The following is a 22,280-nucleotide window of genomic DNA, read 5'->3' as shown; positions in this document are numbered from 1 at the left end:
ATTTAATTGATTCTAGTATTGTTAAACGGCCCGATTTGAGAAGATTTTTATAAATAGTTAATCCAATATTTTATCAAGCCTAAAGATTTAGGTGATAAATGGCATAAAGACTTGGACATATTTTAGATAAATCTTGAGGTCAAGGCAATATTTTTAGTTAAAATATTGAGTATCCCTTTATTAAAAATAGGCTCAAATAGAGTCGTTTAACAACATTAATTGAATCAACAAGTATTATTCAAACATAATTTAACTATATCAACTTAGTTACATAATATTTGTTAAATCATGAAATCGACTTATTTTTCAGCTATAAGTTAATTCTTATCTTCCTTCAAATTTTATATAGATATTTGATCAAAATTATATTTTTGGGATTTTATGGGTGTACTGGAGTTTTCCAAAAATCTATATTTAAAAATTCTAACCACTTGCATTAATTAAAATTAATAAGTTTTCCAAAAAATTATTAATCAGCTGTTTTATAAGATGTTATAAATAATTTTGACGATTAATCGCCAAAAATTTGAACAGTTCCATTATTTAAAAATATTCATTCAAAATATGAAAATATTTCTTATGCAACTACATACGTAATTATAATTACAATATTTATAATATTAATAGAGAATTTTGCATGAAAATTACATTATTATTTTTTGACAATAAATTATGGTATAGACAATGACATATATAATACCTAGACTGACGATTCATTCATTAAAATGCATTTTTAAGCGTCGTTAAAAGCAAATCAGCTGGACCCGCCATTTTGGTAACACATATAATAATTATTATCATGTTAAAAACTACTATTAAATTGATAACTTGCTTTATTATCACAATGATCCGGTATTTCTTTAATAAAGTTTGCATCAGATATAGGAATAAAGGATCTCGTTTAAAATTTTATTAATGATTAGTGTAACCAAGATGGCATCTCTAGTTGATTTGCATTGATGTACACTTTTAATAAATGAATCGTCAGTCTAGGTATTATATTCACACACAGATTCTTCAACAACTGATGCTTTAAGTGCTTTCTTACATATTTGTATTCGCTCCATACATTTCATTGACGATCCCCATCTTGTTTGGCTAAGTGTACATAAAGTAGATGGTATGTCATGTTAATTCCTATTACGGGAAAATACTGCAGCTGGTATGTGTTTATTCTAGAAAAATTTAACAATTTTTTTAATTATTGAAATATGGTAACTGACGCCGTTCAATCGTTCAAAATCGTGGCGATGCACAACCATAACATTGTATATGATTATAAATATATTCAGATTTTAGAATTCTCCACGCTGCTTTCATGTCAGCGGCATTATCAGTAACTAAAGAATATACTTTTACCAGATTCAATTCATGAATTATATTTTTAAATTCCTAGGCAATATAATCTGCCCTATGAGAATTTGCTTCAGTATTAAAAATTTGTAGAATACTGGATCAGGCGTCATCACCATAAAATTAATAATACTCTCGTTTCTGTGTTGCTCCAGCCATTTGATACAATTGATAAGTGAGGAGATTTATCTAATATATCTACTCTCGCCTCTATATCTCCTGACGCTTTGTCTAAAAGATAACCAGCAAGCTGCCTTTGCCTGGGTAAAATGTAAATAGGACGTAATTTTTAAAGAATTCTTAGATGTAGGGATTTTCATGATGTGGAAAGATAAATTGCTCGCATATACAGCCTTTGCAAACAATATATCTAGCTCATATTTTTTTTGGGATTAATTCTATCTAAAAAACCGTTTATACAAGATTGAGATTTACATTTAATCGCCTTGTTTGTAAATTGATTGGAGATAATGGAATCAAATTTTTTTGAGTCACAAGACAAAATATTATCAATTTGATAATCATTCTCGATAATTTCACCCTTTTCTTCATCAGAGCTAGAAGTATTACAGACTACATTTATGGGATTTTTTGTAGAGGTTGAAATTTTGGAATTTGAATAAAAATTTTCCTTAATTCTGACAGGGCACATAGTATAGCTGCTTAATAAATGCTTGACCATTCTATCAACGTGGGTAATATAGGACATCTTGCAAAACCTGCATACCGCTTTAACTGATTTTCCATCGCGTACTTCTTTAAAATGTTTCCAAGCTTGATGCTTTGGTTTGACCATAATCCCTAATATATGAAAATTTAATTAAAAAGATTTAGATTATTGTAAAGTTAATCAAACTTTATTATTTTATAATAATCGGTAATTATTTCAATAATTTGGCTTAATATTATAATATAATATATTATATAATAAAATATATAATATTTTACCAGAATTGAATAAATTATTTTGTGAATCTGACCTGAACAAAAAAAAGAAAATTAATTTTTATATTCATATGTAACAAGTATAAATAAAATATATGAGAATTAATATAATTTATACAGGGCGAAATATTAAATAAATTTTTCATAACAAACCATGACTTAGCTAAATTATTGTATTTATTTATTTTAGTAACAAAAAAAATTCTATTGTTTTGGATTATTTATGATGCAAATATATTTTAAAATAAATTGTAACTTAATAAAATTGATAAACATGCTTTTAATGCATACTAGTTAATTTATCAAAATATTTATTCTCTATTTTAGAGTATTTGACCGTATTTGACCGTATTTGACCGTATTAGACCGGTCAAATACTCCTCCGGTCAATTGACCGACATACCAACCCTGGTTTAAATCTTTCAATATAATAAGATTAATAATAATTATATTTTTACATTTTAAAATTTCAATACAATTAAATCCGCAAATTGGCATATTTTTATAAAAAAATAATACGCTAATTTGCGAATGTTATATTATAGGAATTAATAAATTAAAATATTATATTTGGTTATTGAATAGTATTATGTTTTTATTTATGTAACGCGCATTCATTTAATTATGTTTATTCAAATTATGTTATTTTTTATTTTATTAATTATATTCTATGAACATTAAATCTCATACTGATAATAATCATCAAAACTTACATTAAAGAATTTATTAAAATCAGCCATCACCCACCTTTAAAGTAATTAAATTATACTGCAGTTTTCGGGTATAGGCTCTTTTTTTTATCCCACTCCTTTTTACTAAGCCTATAGAGGTTTAAGTAACTTTTTCAGAAATGTTGCGCCTACAAGTACGTACGGCTAGCCCACAAACGTGTGAAGGGCTCCTCATTTTTCTTCCCCTAATTAACTATCCAGTTTGATAGATTTTGAGGAAAACCTAGCTTAGCTCTGTTGTGTATTCAACGTTAGAGGGCGATGCGCTATATATCACGTATCACGTAATTATTAAATTATAAATATTTTTAATTAAATCAATTTTTACAATCTAGATAAATATTTTTAATTAAATCAATTTTTACAATCTATATAAATTTTAAGTTAAATGCCAAGCAATAAAATATGTTACAAGGTAAAATGTTTGCATACATGCTGTACCTCCAAAAAAATTAGAAAAGATAAATTTAATTTACATTACAAAAAAAGACATCCTCATAGTGAAGTAAAGTTTGAGGTTATAGCTATTAAAAAAGATAATATATGTATATAATTATATTTTAAAATTTCAATAAAATAAAATCCACAAATTGGCATATTTTTATGAAAATTTTTTTACCATAAAATAAAATAATAATACGTTGGAAAAAATAGATGTCCAAGCATTTTTTGCCAGCTATGTGCAAAATCTTTAGTACATAACATCATGTTATTTTGATTATAATCTTAATCGGGCCGTTCTCTAAAATCGCCTCGAATCGGGTTTTTTAACAACACTATTCTCAATATCTCTAATTTTTAAAATTAATAAATATCTTCTTATACAATATTTTTAACGTAATTAATTGTAAAAAATAAATAGAACAGAATTAAAGGATTTGTAACATTGCAGAAGGAAACGAAATTTACTCCATATCTCTCAAACTTATAATTTTAACCACATCCCCATATCTTTCCAACATCTTAATTTGAACTCTAACTCATATCTCTCTAACCTTTTAATTTTAACCATTCATTCCCTTTACCCCCCATTATTTGAGAAATTTAATGTTTTATTTTTTCCAATTTTGCCCCCCCCCCCCCCCAAAAAAAAAAAAAATTTTAAATAGAAAGAAAGAAACATTTAAAAAAATAATAAACATATTGTTGTTTCTTTAATTGCCTTTTGTTTAGATAATTATGTTTATATCATATTTAAAAGTGTTGCTAATACTTCCACATATTTTATTCTCTATAAGATCTGCTAGTCGTCAGCGGAGGTTGAAAAATTATTAAAATTTTTATATTGAAAGATTTTCGATACATGAAAATTACAAAAAAAAATTTACTTATAAAAGATTAAGACAGAGCTTATGCAATAGAGTATAAAAAAATATGGATCGATGATATCTAGAATTCCTTATTCAAATATGTCTTAATTTTACATCCATTTTGAGGGAAATATATGTAACAGCAAGAAGAGCGTCATTAACTAAGTCTTCCTCAATAAGACATATAAAAATTTTCTTTCCTATATCTCATTCCTATCTCAACTTGATTTGTTATAAAATTTATACAAGGAATTTATTAATAAATTTTATAAATACGTCCAAGATATCTTACTAAAATTAGTGACCATTTTGGTTAAATAAATTTCGGGAACACCATTTTAAGGGGATAAAAAATCTGGTATTTTTTTAAAAATATTTTATTTTAACACTATTTTTTCTTTTCTCAATTATTTATTTTAAAAACTCAAATCTGAACTATAATTATAATTTTAAATCTTTAATAATGATTTATAACAAACTTTAAATTAATTTTTTCAAACATGATTTGCCATATAATTATTGCTTCCTTTATGACTTATCTACTTCGATATTTTTTATAACTAGTAGATATGGATATTTTTTCCCCAAAATAAATTTATTACTGAACCAAAAGAATAATTCTTCCGTCTAGTTCATAATGAGATATTTAAAGAGAAATACGCTTCTTTTATTTGTAATTTTTACACTATAATTTATAAACATATTTAACTAAAAAAAACAAAATTAATAAAATAAAGCAATAAATAGGGTAAACAGTTAATTGTTAAGGAGAGAGTTGTAAATATTTAGAATTTGATCTTAATTTTTTTTTACTAATGTATCTTTTAAAAAGTATCGAGCCTTTTTGAAAAATTTTATTTTTCAGGAATATCTTACATTCGTTTTTTTAGATATTCATTTTTCTTATCCCTTAATTAAAATAATATTTTTGGTATCTACTCTATGTATTATATACTTTTATAATAAATTTATAATTGATAATTAAATAAACATATGATATTTCATAATAAATATATATTTAAAGATATAAACTATGAAAAAATTAATGCGAAAATAAAAATTATTTTTGATTTAATTTGAAATGTTATATTGTTATCATAATGATAACAATTTACATATTATAAATGGTTTGAGAAGCCGTGCAATAATCCGAAAACCAAAGGATATGAGAAGGGGAAGTTGCTATATCGTACAATTGTTCAATATTGACTTTAGTACTAAAAGCGAACACAAATATTTCAAAACCTAAATAAAAACACATTATTGTAATGATTTAAGAGGTATTATATAATGACATTACCTTTATTTTTCAAATATTTAGCTTTGTTCATAGCGGCATAATCATTTGGTCCTGAAATATAGACCCAGATAGTTTTTTTAGAGCTGGTTTCGCTCAAATTATTAAACATATTTTCGGCGAGAGTCATAGCATTACCCAAATCTAAGCTTTTGTCTTAAAATATTTAGTTAATATCGAATAGCATTTTTTATAATTTTTAAGCTAAAAGGTTACCAAATAAATAATTGTGTAACTTGTGAGTCTAAATAAGGAGGTTGGGTATTTGAACACGATTCGATCAGTTGACCGATAATTGCCTATCAAATAGCTTTAATAGGGTCCAATATTTTTAGTGCAATTAAATGTATTAATGACAATATTCACTTTTTAATATAAATATCTTGAGTATTCAAATTAAACATATCTGTTGTCAGAATGAATTGCAACATTGAAAGTCAGAAAAGTTAATTAGTTGCATTCTATGTGCAAAAAAATTAGTTTGTATAGTCACTACACTAACTGAGTAAATAAATATCAACGCCTGAGAAATATACTATTCTATCTCCATATTGTCATCTAAACTAGTAATACATTTTCTCAAGCTCTAATATTATTTATAGTTATGAAAAAAAGATATTTTCTCAGGCTATATATAATTTGTGAAAAAAAGATACATTTGTTTAGGCCACATATAATTTCTGAAAGATATTTCCTCAGGCTAATATTTAACGGCAATTATTGTTAACAATAATTTATTCGCCCTTTAAAATTATTATTTTTAATTAATAAACCAATTAAATATTTTTAGAAGGAAAATATTTTACGTTTAACGGGTTTTTAAGTATTATAATTTAAGCCGATTTAAAGCCAGATAGCAGCAAAATACTAAATACATGTGATGATAGGTATTTAACTCTTCTTAAAGATTCTCGATATAAATATCGATATATTATATTTAACGTTAATATATATCAAAATCATTTACGCCCAAAATTTATGAGAAATCTCTTCAACCCACAATTCGCTCCAGGTAGGTGGTGATTTTTAAAGATGGCTGCTAGTTCTCTTAACCCGTATATTTCTTAGAAGCAACCTACAAAACAAGCATTATTAAAATTGATTTTAATCCCTTATCATACGATGAAACAGTCTTACTTTCATAAAATCCTTTAATATATTGCTTTCCATTCCATACTACTCTAGTTACATCTTAAATTGCTACGCTAACCCTGCCATCTTACTAATACAGAGTATATGTGCTCTCTTCTTTAAACGAAATCTAACAAAACTATTTACTAGAATCGATTATAATTCTGTCTTGTAAGTAAATTGACAATTTAGAAAATAAAATTAAAAATATCTGTCACGTATCAGCAAATAGGATGATGTTGGAGAAAATGGGCAAAATTAAATGCAGATCGATTCGTGGTGGTAGATAGATAATAATATAAAAAAATAGAAGATAACGTTTATTGAAACATTTCTTGACACTTTTTAACCTAAATGGATAACTCTCAATCATTTTAAAAATCAGTCGATGTAAGAATATTTACCAGTTGCATTAAATGTAGCCATCGGAACTCCATTCTGTACAACTTTAACAAAAGTATTTGCCTTTTTTAAAGGTAAAGTAATTTTTGAATATTTATAATAGCTTATGATTCCCAAATTAAATATTTCTTGATCTAAAGGATTATTGCGAGTCTTGAAGAACATCGTACCCTATAATTAGTTGTTTTTTTTAAAGAAAAATTTAAATAATAGATTATATAATGAACATTATTCAAGATGGAGAATAAACATTATTCAAGATGGAGAATAATATTTCAACAATTAATTTATGAATTTACGAAGTAGAGGCACATTGCGCAATCATAATCTCCCGTTGTATCGTAAGCCAATTCCCAAAGTATGATAATATCTGTGGGTGTATTCACAGGAGCCACAAGATTTTTGAAAATTTGAGGATCAAATTCTGGATCTTAAAAGTAATATTCATATAAAGTTGAAATTAGTGGGTACAATATAATAAATACAACCCTTAGTAATTCATGAAAAATATTTGTTACATTTGGATGTATGACTATAAATCCTTTTATGATATGGGTGATTCCATAACCCAAATCTGTTAATATGATTAATATGATGATGATCATTGCCGTCTATCCATTCAGTAGTCAGATGAAATTCGAAAGAGACAAACAGGATCAATAATATTTCCTTGAACATGATCTAAATTTGAATAAGCAAAATAAAAAAAAATATGATTAAAGTAAGTTCTAGTATATTATTATATTCGATCTTCTTTTTTTTGAAATAATAAATTAAAAATTGGACCATGTAAATTCGAAATTATATATAAAAAGGTAATTTTTTAAAAGATATATTTTTAAAATTAATTTTTTAATATGAGGTCTACTCTTGTTAAAAGTTACTTTAAAAAAATACACAGTTACAATTGCATTCTTTAAAGAGTAACAATTTACGGTTTATGGTTACAATTAGAAAATTTATTTGAAATATTAGATCCATCAATTTTTTTTAATTATACGAAATTTTTACATATTTTTGATCAATGGGATTTAAATGAAAATATGAATTAATTGAAGCAATAACCGCAATGAAAAATTATAAATATCATTATTGTAAATATTTATATTTGCATTAAAAATAAATAAATATTTTAATATTATTCGCATCCAAAAAAATATATAAATAACAATTATATAGTTTTAATTTTTTCTAAAGATTTGAGCTTAATAATTTTTTATATTATTTTCTTTTCTTTTCTTTTCTTTTCTTTTCTTTTCTTTTCTTTTCTTTTCTTTTCTTTTCTTTTCTTTTCTTTTCTTTTCTTTTCTTTCTTTCTTTCTTTCTTTCTTTCTTTCTTTCTTTCTTTCTTTCTTTCTTTCTTTCTTTCTTTCTTTCTTTCTTTCTTTCTTTCTTTCTTTCTTTCTTTCTTTCTTTCTTTCTTTCTTTCTTTCTTTCTTTTTTTAATGGCTCCTTAATATCCCCTTGAATTAAAAATAAATTTTTTTAATAGCCTCCTGAATGATTTCTTTTATAATTCCATTAAGCAATATATACTTTAATTTTATTATTTAGAAATTAATAAGACTATTTAAATTTTTATTAAATGAATACTATTTTAATTATTAGATTAGATAAATACATATTTATATTTTCACTATGTCAGCTTGCAATCAAATTCTGTATTAAAAATATAATATCAATAACTCACTTAATATTAATTTAGCTGTAACATGAAGTTTAATTGACTTTTATTATTTAAATTATTATATAACCCTAATTAAATAAATATAATCATATATTATTTGAAAATTAACAAATTTAATATTACAATTAGCCGAGTTCAATGACTAATCAACTGTATATTTATTTTTAAATTTAATTTTCATACCTATTCCTAAAAATATTATCAAGGTCCAAATAAGTATAGGAGATTAAATAAATAGAGATATAGTTTATAATCGTCTATTATATATAGTTGGTTATAAATTATTAGAGAAAATGCCACTTTTATAGACGTATTTGACAGTTATATAATATATTACAGTTAATATTATAATAAATTTTAATAATAAATGGTGATAATAAATATGGTAACATTTTGCAGTAAATTACATCTATTTAGTTATAAATAGATATAAAAATTAAACATTTTATTATTCATCCTGCAATAGATGTAATAAATTTGATATCTTTTCTTCACTTTTTTTACGTGTTTTAGGAAAGCTATTTTTTTCTTTTTTGAAAAACAGTCTTGAGTTAAATTTTTAATACAAGTATATTTTTTGATATTATTACAAACTACTATTATTTTAAGATATAATATACCAAGCTGGTGCGACAATATATAAAATCTTAATTGTTTCATCATATCATTCTGGTCCTTATTTTATAGTTAGAAAATGTTTCATTTCTAATATGGCATTGCCGTGTAAATAACTCCACGCTTCAATATATTTGCATAATTATTTCTTCCAAAGATTTTTATGTTTTTATTTTATCAATTTATCCAACATAATAAATTCTGATATAAGTTTACATTGTGAGTGTCATTCAGTATCTATTATTTGTATGGCAATGTAAGTTAAGATTATTAGTACAGCTGCTTAGAGCAAATTGCATATTTTAGATAAACAATAATGGTCAACTGTGTAGTCGTTTATATATTATTAAAAATGGAAGATAATCTTTAGAAATTTAATATCTCACCCATCATATCATCTAAGAGGAAACTTTAATCACCATTTAATTTTATGATTCTTTGTCGTTTATAATCTCTTCTTCAAGAATTGTTGATTTGGTTAGGCCTATAAATTTTTCCTTATTAGTCCATTCTATAAAACAATGTCTAAAATGGTAACAGAAGCTATATTAGTTTCATGACAATGTAAGTTGCTAAGAATTATATTATATTATATTATATGGTTTTTAAAAACCATTATCAATTGAGGCATATATATGAATTATGTTGAATAATATAATTTTAGTTTTACAAATTGTAACATTTTTGAATAATATAATTATAGTTTTACAAATTGTAACATTTTTTAATAATATAATTTTGGTTTTATAATTTATAACCTTTATTTTAATTTTCAAATGGTAACCTTTATTTTAGTCGTAACTGATATTTTAGTTAATTTAAGATTATACTTTTATGTTAGTCAAATATTATTTTTTGTAAAATATATATATATAAACATTTTTATAGAGATATATACAATAAAGTTAATAAAATATATTTTTTATTTACCTGCACCATTTACATGAATCTCTTCAAATTAATTAACCTTTTTTATCACTTGTAATTCTTTAAGGCAAAATTTTTTTATATCAAGCAATCGAAAATATTTTATACTGTAATAAATAGATTTTATATTAAAAAATATTATTCTAAGAAATGTCTTGTATTGTTTTAATTATTTATATGCCAGTTTATTTTGTATGCATAATATAATAAATGACAAAATAATTCAGAATAATTGTTCAGAGTTAACAAATTTTAAAAAAGTATAATATATTAATATAAAACCCGGCCGAAGGCCGGGCAAAAGTGGGCTGAGTCTCGCAAATTGGGGGCAATGGGGGGCGACCCCCCCTATAATTTTTTTTTAGTTGAGCCCCCTGAGATTGTAAAGGCTAGCGACGCCCCTGATTTCTACCCACCCCTCCCCCCATCCAATCATGAAGACGCTGCATTTCGGTATCAGTTATATATATGAATATTAAATTTTATTATGGAAAATATTTTTAAAAAAAGTTACATTTAGGGTTTAAAAAGTATAATTTATTTTTATAAATTTTTGAAGATATTTTTATGTAACTATACATGATCTTAAATTAAATATTTCATCCATCATATTTAGGTATCTTAGAAATCATGTCTTGAGTGCCAATCAGTCTCATATTATTCCAGGAGAATATAAAACCATTTAAGGGAGTGAAGGGATTATTAGGAATAAATATTCTTCGCCTTTTAATTCTCTGAAGATTTTATTAGTGTTAAACGGGTTTAAAGTACACCTAATGATGTATATATTAACCTAGATTGCCTATTCATTCATTAAATGCTTTTGAATGTGTCTTGTCATTATATGGTTAATGAGACAATTAGTCCGATATGTAAACCAAAAAAATGGCGCTAGAACTGTTTCCTGTGTATATTCATGAATCGCCAATCTAGTGGCATATTTACAGAATTGATATAACCTTACCCTATCGATTCAGAACAATCTTACCTTGAACACTTGAATGAATAAAATTTAAATTAATTTTTTCCTATAAATGTTTGTGTACCATATTTAGTAAAATTAATCCAAAGTTATACGACATTAACTGAAAATACAATTCCAGCTAAATCAGTAAAAAAAAGAAAATTTGCTCTATAGAAGAACTAAATTTTAGAAATTCCTCCATACCTTACGACATACATAAAAATTTACTCCTTTTCTACTTTTTTATCTATAAAACGTTAAGAACATCTAAATACCTTGAGATGGGTCCAATAAGAATAGATATGATGATGTATACCTTAAATTATAATTATTAATTCAAGATTCTTAAATGAAAATTGTAGAAATTTTATTTTGATAAGAAAAAGATTTAATTTTTTTTTAAAAAAAAATAAAGTTTAGCTGAAATAGCTTTCTTAAAAAAGAAATATTTTTTGGTTTATAACATGCCTAAATTATATAGTTAGAAATTAAGAATAATATTTTTTTGCCATCTGGTAACTTAAAAATGTAATAATCTTTACTAGTATGTAAAACATTAAAGTTAATATTTTTTTAAAACATATTTTATATGATAGCTTTTTTGTAAATACTTTTTTGGGGTATCATGATTAATATATAAATTTTAAATTTTTACATGTTTTAATTAAACTTGCACAATGGAAATGTAAAAGCTTTAAAATTTAATTCAATTTCGTATAAATTTGAGAATGAGATAGCTATAAAATGAGCTATGATTAATAATGGATATACGGCTTGGAAATAACATTAAAAAAAAATATATTGTAATTTCTATTATCTCATATAAATCAAAATGCTCAAATTCTTAAATATTCTTTTTGTAGTACAAACCTTATCAGTCTTTCATTATATTTAAATTTTAGCCTCATCTTATCTTAATTACATTTTTAGATTTCAATCAACAATAGAATAGCTTTAAATCAAACTGATCCTTATATAAAATCAGTGGCATAGTCTGTATTTATGCAAGTGTGGGAGTGGGGATGGGTTACGAAATTATTTTAAGGGATTCGGGCCCGATTTAGGCTACTGAGAAATCTTAATTTTACATTTTTGATATTATATCCCATGGTTGTTTATCTATTTTATATTTTTTTAAAGTATATATCGTGTCTTTATACCATCTCCGTTAATAGTTGGCTGCATAATTGAATTATTAATTCTAAAATCGATGCCAATGCTACGTTCTTTATTTGTGCTTTTATCTGTATAGTAGCAATATAAGGGGAAAAAAAATATTAACAACAAAATTATAACCTTAAAATTAAAAGAGAGCTTTTATTCTGAAAATTAATAGTGTTTGGGTCGACCTATTTTGTCTTATTTTTTAAACAATGGTCTGTCTTGTAGATTATATAGCATCCTCCTCTCACCCTAAAAGGAAAGAGACTATTTCAGAGATATAGTCGAATCCCGCCAATTTTTAAAAAAATTTTCTCGTGCCTCCCGCTAAGTTTATAAAAATTTGAATTTATTTTTATACATAAAATATTTTATAAACCAATTGTAGTATATTAAAGTAATTGTATTTGGACAATTATTAAATATCTTAATATATTGATTATTAGATTGTATTCTATAAGCATAATAGTTTAAATTTAGAATCCACAGATAAATATAAAAATGATGTAAATTTAAACGAATTACTATGTATCTACAATTTCAGTATATAATTGAATTTGGAGTGGGAATAAATTTCCCTCTCACTTAAAACTTAGAATTTTACAGTTTTAATAATTATTTTTAAACCTTTTTTTTGAAAAATTTTTGAAACAATTAGTAAATAAATATAGTGAAAAACATGTTAAAATAAGATTTTATAATGTAAACAAAGATTTTTTATTAATAAAACATAACCCAATCATTTCTAAATATTTATGTTAACCTTTTATGGCTAATTTCAATTATAGACCTTTAAAATATAATTATAGGTTAAAAATTGTCGACAAATATATTGTTTTAATTCCTGTTAGATCATTCAGAATTAAAGATGTGTATTATATAGAATCATATCTTACTTTTTCATTCAATTAATAACTCTTATATTAATTTATGTGATACATGATATTAAGCACCTAGGCCTATTTGTTGTATATATATTACAGGGCAGATTGGTTTTTGGGAAAACAAAAAATTATGGGAAATAATTATGAGCAGGGCTTCCATGTATTTTTGAGCAGACTGTATCTTATGCATGAAAGAGGCATTAAACTGCTTATTTAAACGTTATACGAAATGAAAAGATAGATTAAAAGCCCATGTTCGATTAATTAAAATGTCTAATTATGGGAAATGGGGGGGGGGGGGTGGTGCTAGTTTTGTTTTACTTTTAACTAGCATTGTGAAGCAGAAAATGAAAAACATAAGATTACATAAAAATACTAATAAGAGACGATCACTTCATTTTAAAGAAAATAATAATCAATATTTGAAGATTCAATATCAAGTCGCAACGGGAAACCCTAAACCCACTCCTATTTTTCTTCAAATCCACATTTTTGTATTTGAAAATGTTGAATTTAATCATAGTGAACTGACAGCTGATGGATGAAATTTAATTTTGAAAAAATATATGAAATAAGATCGAATCACATTTTTATCCTTCCCTCTCCCCCTAGTAAAATACAAATAATTCCGAAATTTGATTACTCAAAATTGATTGCTAATTCTATACCTCTTTCATAGATCGACTAAATTAGTTTCTGTCAGTTTGCAATTGTCATTTATGGACGTTTTTGTAATTATAATTTTCGAGAAGAAAATCATTGATTTTTAAAAAAAAAATTATTATTGTCGGACATTTTGTTTTTATTATATTATTTTTATTATGATTTTGTAAATAGATGTCTAAATCATTCTGCCATGTCTCCAGGATTATATTATTTTGCTTTCTTTCTTTCTTTTCTTTTCTTTTCTTTTCTTTTCTTTTCTTTTCTTTTCTTTTCTTTTCTTTTCTTTTCTTTTCTTTTCTTTTCTTTTCTTTTCTTTTCTTTTCTTTTCTTTTCTTTTCTTTTCTTTTCTTTTCTTTTCTTTTCTTTTCTATCTTCTTTTCTTTTCTTTTCTTTTCTTTTCTTTTCTTTTCTTTTCTTTTCTTTTCTTTTCTTTTCTTTTCTTTTCTTTTCTTTTCTTTTCTTTTCTTTTCTTTTCTTTTCTTTTCTTTTCTTTTCTTTTCTTTTCTTTTCTTTTCTTTTCTTTTCTTTCATTCAAACGACCCGAATCGGGCTTTTTAAATTTTAATCTTAGAAGGAGGGAAAATTTTTTTTAAAAATTTGAACCATATTTTAATTTCCTTTTTTATACCTATTATTATATAAATATATGATTTCCTTAATTTAGATTTTAAAAAAATATGTTTTCTAATTTTAATAAGATATTTTGCGCATAATTATTATTACATTTGATAAGATTAATTAATTAACGAATTCTTGACCTCTAAATTCATAACTAATTTAGGTAAGCGGGACAAGGTATCAAAATCGAAATTTTAGGAATATAAGATAAATTTTTAATTAATTTTTTTAAAAAAATTAAACATGTGTGTGCCATTTTGAATTTTAAATATATTATTCACAACTCTATGACGCCCAAAGCTTAGAAAGTTCCCAAATTAAAAATATGAAAAATAAAATTATACTGTAATGAAACGAAAAAAAATAATAAATCTTCTGTCATGAAACATAATTATGGTTTATTTGTATTATAGCAACATTAATCATAAAACTTTACTGTCTTAATAAATGAAGAGAATAAATATAATAGTAAACACTAAACGAGATAGTTTAAAATATTAAAGAATTTTATCTTAATTTTTGCAAAAGTATCTATTTAAAATCATCGTTACTTTTTGTGAAATTTTCTTTTTGTCAAGTCTATTTTTACATTTGATTTTTTTTAGATATTAATTTTTCTTTTTATAATTAGAATAATATTTTTTATTACATGATAATGAATACGATTATTGAATGATAAATATATGATTTAATAGGAAATAAACTATGAAAAATTAATTTAGATAATAATAAAATTATTTTCAATTTGAATTTAAAATGTTATTGTTATAATGCGATAACAATTTATATATTATAAATGGTTTTAGAAGCCGCACAATAATCCGAAAACCATAGGATATGGGAAGGGGAGGAAGCTATTTTGTACAAGTGTTCCATATTGACTTTAGTACTAAAAGTGAACACAAATATTTCAATACTTAAAAAAATATAAAAGCATTATTATAATAGTTTATTGAAGAATTAAGATATCGGGCTTACCTTTATACTTCAAAGTTTGAGCATTTTTAATAGCGGCATCATCATTTAGCCCTGAAATATAAACCCAGATCGCTTTTTTAAATGTTGGTTTGCTCAAATCATCAAACATGCTTCCGGCGAGACTCAGAGCTTCACCCAACTCCAAGCTTTTGTCTTATAAATATTTAGTTTATATCAAATAGAGCAATTTAGTATATATTTAATACAATACCATGTAAATATCAAGATAAACAATGAGTTGAAATCAAAACATTTTTATTGGTTAGTCAAAAATATCCGAAAGTCGTAGGAAAAAGAGAAAAAATTACTGAAAAAAATTACCATATCCCGGGAAATTTACAGAAAAATTGAAAAAACGACCCTTCAATAAAATGAGGCATTTAACAGGGTTGGGAATCATACTTACAATATTTATGAGGTTAGTCAGATATTATCCTAGCTGTTAAAAAATTTTATAATTTTGTGGTGAAAAGTTATTTAATTAGATTTTTTTTCTTTTTTGAAAAAAAAATATTTTAATAAAATTTTACGAATTGGAATTAAGTGGTGAAAAAATTTCGTTCTATACAAAATAAAATATATTATAGAAATAAGAACCGCTAACATAAAAAAATCAGAGACCAGCAGGCCCGGTCTCAAGCCCGGCCTGGGTACATTTTTAAAATATGCCCAGACCGGGCCTGGAATATCCGGGCCGGGTCGTATATTTTAAGGCCAAATATTTGAAATCGCCATTATTGGCTATAAAAATCAAAATAAAATCCGGACCATTGCGAGCAGTGCAAATGGTACCTCTGTAGATCTCTGAAAAAAAAAATATTAATATAAACAGCCACATGTTTGAAAGACTTATAGACCAGATAATTTTACCAGTTGGATTAAACGTAGCGATTCGGAATCATATTCCGCACAACGTCAACAAACGTCGTCGCCTGTTTTATAGGTAGGGTAATTTTTGCTTCTTTATAATAGGTCACAATTCCTAAATTGAATATTTCCGGATTTATCGGGTTATTGCGAGATTTGAAGAACATCGTGTTCTAATAAATTGGTTAAAAATAAAATAAAATCAAACAAATTATTTATCTTTTGTTTCATTAAATTATGAATTTTACGAAGTAAAGGCACACCGAACAGTCATAATCTTCCGTTGTATAGTAAGCCAATTCCCAAAGTACGATAATATCTGTGGGGAAAGTGGTGGGAGCCACGAATCTTTGAAAATTTGAAGATCAAATTCTGGATCTTAAAAAAGAAATATTTATATGTAATATAAAAGTTGAAAAATTAATTTTTTGAATTGTTAAATAAAAATTAGAAGTAGAAAAAAAAATATGATATTACATTTGAATGAACAAATACAAGTCTCTATGTGATGCGAGGAATTCCATGTCCCGAATCTTTTAATACGATCAGGATTTTGATCAATGCTGGACTTCGATTCTGAAGTTAAACAAAGCTCAAAAGATATATACAGTACCAATAAAATTTCCTTGAACATGTTCTAAATTCTAATTCGCAAATAAATTAAATATGATATGTAGGTTAAATAATGTAAATTTTTTTTTAAAAATGAATTCCTAAATTCGAAGTTTATACAAAAAAAGGTAATTTTTTTTTCATTTGTTTTTAAATTAATCATTTTGTGAAAATAAAATAAATTTTTTATTAATTATGTTCAATGAATCCGCAAATATTTTTCGATTTCCCTGTCATTTTTTTTTCCTATCAATAAGTGGCAGCTCCCAAAATGGCGGGAGATCGACCCACTTGAATTTTAATCCTTGATTCAATTGTATTATTATGTTTTAATTTTTTTCTTTCTTTTAATATTTTTTTGCCATATTTTTTTTTTAAACTCAAATTTTTTTGGGGGCTCTACATCAGTGGCGTATTTGGGGGGTTGGGAAGGGTAGCTGGATATTTCACCCCTAACCCTGAAATATTATTTATAACTTATAGGATTAAATATGTTATCTGAACCACAAAACTTTAAATAAAGACGCATTAAAAAAAATAAAAGAATAGAGTTTGGAAAGTAAATCTTCACAATGAAAGAGAAAGAAAGAGGAGAAATATTCAGAGCCAGAGTAGGCCTGGTAATATTTTTCTGGCTAAAATATTGAGTTCGCCGTTGTTAAAAATCGGCTAACCGCATAGCAAAACTAAATATTAGATAGTAATTTAGCTCCTGTTTTTTTAAAAAAAAATAAAAAATTAGAAAACCTACTCTCCCAGAAATAATATCCTAACAGCTCTAGATGGATTATTATAAAGGCAATTGTGATAAATTGAAAATCTATAAAATATTCTAGTTTAATGTAAACTGGTATTATATTATGCGCCTACCTACTAAAATGAGGATATAAAAATATATGTAAATTTATCTTTATGAATATACGAGATCTTTGAAAATTTGAAGATCAAATTCTGGATCTTAAAAAAGTAATATTTATGTTAATATAAAAGTTTGAAATTTATAATCAAAATGTAAAGTAAAAATTATAATTTATTTTCCTTTATAATTATTACTTTTTCGATTTTACTATTTATATTACTAAAATTTACATAAATATAATTGTCATTTAATTTGACTACATTTTGAACTTCACCTTTACCTTCACAATTCAAACATTTCAATTATCTTAACAAATTTTATATTCAAAATACCTAATTTCGATTATACGCAAATTCAATGAATGGTTGGAAGCCATCCCCAGTTCCAATCTTGGCCTCCTCATGATTGGCGAACAGCTACGTATATCCATAACCCTTCGCCTTGGCTGTGATGTTGTAGTTCCCTCCATTTGCATCTATTGGCCAGACTATTGAATCGAACGCTCACCATTCTTGAACGGTGGACAATCTATCAACAACATTCTCCTAGCTGCCCTTAAAAATGTTATTATTCCATCCACCCTAGTACCAGTGGGCCTCTCAAATAAAAACGCACTAATGTCTCCCGCTTACTTGGGACTATATTTGTGTCAATTTTGCAGCATAGTCCAACCTCTCATTTTCTGCCATCAAAAAGGTAGAAACCCTTAAAAAAACAAATACGCGGGTATCACCAACACTGTTCTTATACCAATAGTTCCTAGGCCTGTTCGGAAGTGAGGCCCTCAATTTTATAAAAATCATAGGAAACAAATGAAACAGATCTCAGGGAACTCCAATGAAAGATTTAACCTTTGTCAACAGATTTCTCTCGAAATCTACGGGTCCAACTTTTTAAGCATTTACTCTTCTCTAGGGTGATATGTACTTTAAAAAAATTTTTTTTTCTTAATTCTTTTTTTATGTTTTTCCTCATAGATTATATAAATACATTTTTTATATTTAATTTTAATATATCCTTATTTGTTTTTTAAAAAATATTTTTAATTCAATAGTGTATATATTATATAAATGTTTATGTTTTACATTCTCTATTATAGATTAATATATTTTTTATAAAGTTATATTTAAAGGGTATAAAGTAATTTTACACGGATTTGAAGATAATTTTATTTTATGTGATTATGAACGATTTTAAATGATAAATTGGGTAAAAAATTTCAACCAATATAATTAGATATTTTAAAAATAAAATTACTGGGTACCGACTAACCTCAGTCACACTCTATCTCTCTCCCCGAGGGTATAAAAGAATTTAGTGTTATCCGGTATTGCGCTAATGAGGGAGGGAGTGGGTGAGGTATAGAGCGTATATTTTAATCTCGGAATATTTTGTTTTAGAAAATTGTATTCACTTCGTGTTTAGTAGCCTTAACCCTAAAGATTTCAGATGATTTTTACTTTAAAAAATTTTAATGATTCACCATGATGTTATCTAAAATTAATAGGGAGGTAACTATATATTTGATGATGGAAATCCAATTTACACTACAGTGCTCTATAAATTATCTACATTTCAGACATTCCTCCATATCTTACGACATATACTACATGTGTGGAAAAGACTGAAAAAATATAGTCGTTATTTTTTCATTACATCTATATTACCTTGAGATTGGTCGAGTAAGGAGCGATATGATATATAGATAAAATTATAATGGGGTAATTTTATAATCTTTTAAATTTAATGGTCCTGAAATGAAATTGTAGAAAAATATTATTTTATAAAATTATTTTTTTTAAAAAATTTAGCTAAATTTTTGCCAACAAATAGAAAGGCACAGAGATGAAATTATTATAGATACGTTATTTTATAAAAGGAATATTATTTCGTTTCGTATACATTGTAAAATATTTAATTAGAAGTAAAGAAGAAATATTTTGCCAACTGGTAACGAGAAATTTAAGTAATAATTATATTTCCAAACATATATTCTATGTATCCTATATTATTGATTAATTAATATATAATTTTAAATGTTATATTTTATTATTGCACAATGGAAATATAAAAGCTTTAGCGTTCATTTTAATTTATCTAATTTATCATCGCATTATTTTGGATATATTTTCGCAAATTTTAGTTAAAAATTACGCTTTGTTTAATAATGGGTAACTTTGGTTTATAACATTTTTAAAAAAATCAAAATACTATAACCCTAATCCTAATTCTTAAATATTTTTTTTCATAATACAAAATGTTATTAAATTTCAAAAGTTTGCCTTCTTTATTTTACACATCGTATATATATATATCAGAGACCTGCAGGCCGGCCCTAAACCCGGCCCGGCCGTATTTTAAATTTTTAAATATACCCGGGCCGGGCAGGGCCTAAAAATTTTTTTTTAAATTTTATAATTTTTACATTATGAGTTAATGGTTATAAGATTAGATTATATTATATTATAGTTATGATTAATATAATATTGTGTGATGGTTAACACTACCTAACACCCACTAATCGATCTTATTATTAATTTTCAAAGTAATAATATATTTTTTTATAATTCATATCTTAATTTTTACAACATATTTTACCAAAACAATCAAATAAAGGAATATCTTAAATAAGCCCCAATATTCAAGTATTATTAATATATTTTTTTATAATTCATATCTAAATTTTTAGAATATATTTTACCAAAACAATCAAATAAAGGAATATCACTTCTTGAAGTTTGTAATACCTTTCAAAGCGAAAAAGGAGAAATAAAATTGATTTTACTTAATATAAAGCATTTTTTAATTGAAAAATTTGTTTTACACAAGTATCATTTTATTTCTCCTTTTCTCTGTCCCAAATTCAAGCAATTACGTATGTTGTCAGGGACAGATCGCAAGATGACGGAAAACTATATAAAAGATTATATTAAATTACAAGAGGCTCAGGAAGTAAATGAAATACCATCGACCAGTCAAATTACGACTGTTGTTAAATAAACTGAATCGTTTTATGACAAATGTGGTGATGGTAATTCTGGTAATATGTCAATACCCGATGATGAATATTATAAATACATAAATAAAAAAATAGATGAAACATTTAAGGTGGATAATTTGTTAGAGTGGTGGGCGGCTCATCAAAGCGAATTTCCAGTTTTAGCAAAATTGGCAAAACGGGTATTGGCAATTCCTGCTTCAAGTGCAAGCTGTGAGCGGAATTTTTCCACTACTGGGAGAATTCTTGAAGAAAGAATAAGTAATCTTCAACCTGAAAAGGTAGATATGCTTCTCTATCTTCATGATAATTTGTGAATTTTTAATATCTTTCTTGAGTATAGGGTTTCGTCAATCATGCTGGTTTTTTACTTTGCAAACTGTCAAATATTTATTTCATTTATTATATTTTACCTTGAGTCATGAAAGTTTTTAATCATAGTTAAAAATTTATATTATAAAATAAATTATATTAATATTGTGCAATTAGATTATATTTTCAAAATACTATTTATTATACATGCATTTTTTTAAATAGCGATTTATTTTTATTCTATAAATTAAATAGTAAATTAAATACAATATATTATATTCTCAAAATATTTTCCATTTTTATAAATTAAATAAGTTTTATTTTTTTTAAATGCAATATAAAATATAGTATATGCTCAAAATATTATTACCATTTTTATGAATATTAGTTTTATTTTTATAAATGCAATATAAAATATAGTATATGCTCAAAATATCCATTTTTATAAATAACAGTTTTATAATTTTTATAAATTCAATATAATTTTCTCAAAATATTAGCTTTTTACATGTATTTTTTAAATAATAAGCGATACTCGCTGAAAAATATGGTAAAATACCTCATAAGTGAATTTTTGTATATACCAGGTCGAATATAATTTTAAAAAATTCCGAGCCGGGCCTGAAATTTTTTTTTTAAAAATATCCGGGCCGGGCCGTAAAAAATTTTTTTAAAAAATATCCGGGCTAGGCCGGGCCTTATATTTTTAAATCCGGGCCGGGCCGGGCTTAAAAAATTTAAAACCGGGCCGGGCCGTGCAAATGGTACCTCTGCAGGTCTCTGATATATATTTCATGTATCTTATGCATAAAAACTCATCCTTCCAACATCAATAAGGACCTTTTCTAAAATACACAGAGAATTTTGAAACATATAAATATACGAATAGACCCTTATTTAAGATCTTTTGGGAGCTAGATGCCTAGTCTAATTAAAAAACTTGGCAGAACCCTAAAGGATAAA

The 22,280-nt window shown here is 25.2% G+C and overlaps 1 protein-coding gene across 2 annotated transcripts; it reads right to left on the bottom strand.

Annotated features, from left to right (window-relative positions):
* Window positions 1-5,078: 5,078 nt before the first annotated feature.
* LOC135926437 (uncharacterized) lies at window positions 5,079-11,792 on the bottom strand. 2 transcript variants are annotated; one of them, XM_065462323.1, is made up of 6 exons: window positions 10,402-10,425; window positions 7,688-7,850; window positions 7,469-7,599; window positions 7,172-7,340; window positions 5,640-5,792; window positions 5,079-5,584 (listed from the first exon to the last, which is right to left on the bottom strand). In XM_065462323.1, the coding sequence occupies exons 1-6, from the start codon at window positions 10,408-10,410 to the stop codon at window positions 5,451-5,453; spliced, it is 759 nt and encodes a 252-aa protein (XP_065318395.1). In that variant the 5' UTR covers window positions 10,411-10,425; the 3' UTR covers window positions 5,079-5,450. The 2 variants fall into 2 exon arrangements, with proteins under 2 accessions (XP_065318395.1, XP_065318396.1); XM_065462324.1 differs by lacking the exon at window positions 10,402-10,425 and adding an exon at window positions 11,638-11,792 and having other exon boundaries at window positions 5,080-5,584.
* Window positions 11,793-22,280: the final 10,488 nt, after the last annotated feature.

The sequence above is a fragment of the Gordionus sp. m RMFG-2023 genome, chromosome 3, assembly GCF_954871325.1.
Source record: "Gordionus sp. m RMFG-2023 chromosome 3, tfGorSpeb1-WG-v2, whole genome shotgun sequence".
Taxonomy (NCBI): Eukaryota; Metazoa; Nematomorpha; class Gordioida; order Chordodea; family Parachordodidae; genus Gordionus; species Gordionus sp. m RMFG-2023.
The sequence above is the reverse complement of the archived record's forward strand: the minus strand, read 5'-3'. Positions and strand labels throughout refer to the sequence as shown.

Excerpts from the sequence above, each read along its gene's own strand:
- LOC135926437 (XM_065462323.1), bottom strand. Across the intron at positions 7,341-7,468 it reads GCGCAATGTGCCTCTACTTC|GGTACGATGTTCTTCAAGAC; the intron begins GTAAATTCATAA and ends AACTAATTATAG. Across the intron at positions 5,793-7,171 it reads GGCTACATTTAATGCAACTG|ACAAAAGCTTAGATTTGGGT; the intron begins GTAAATATTCTT and ends AAATATTTTAAG.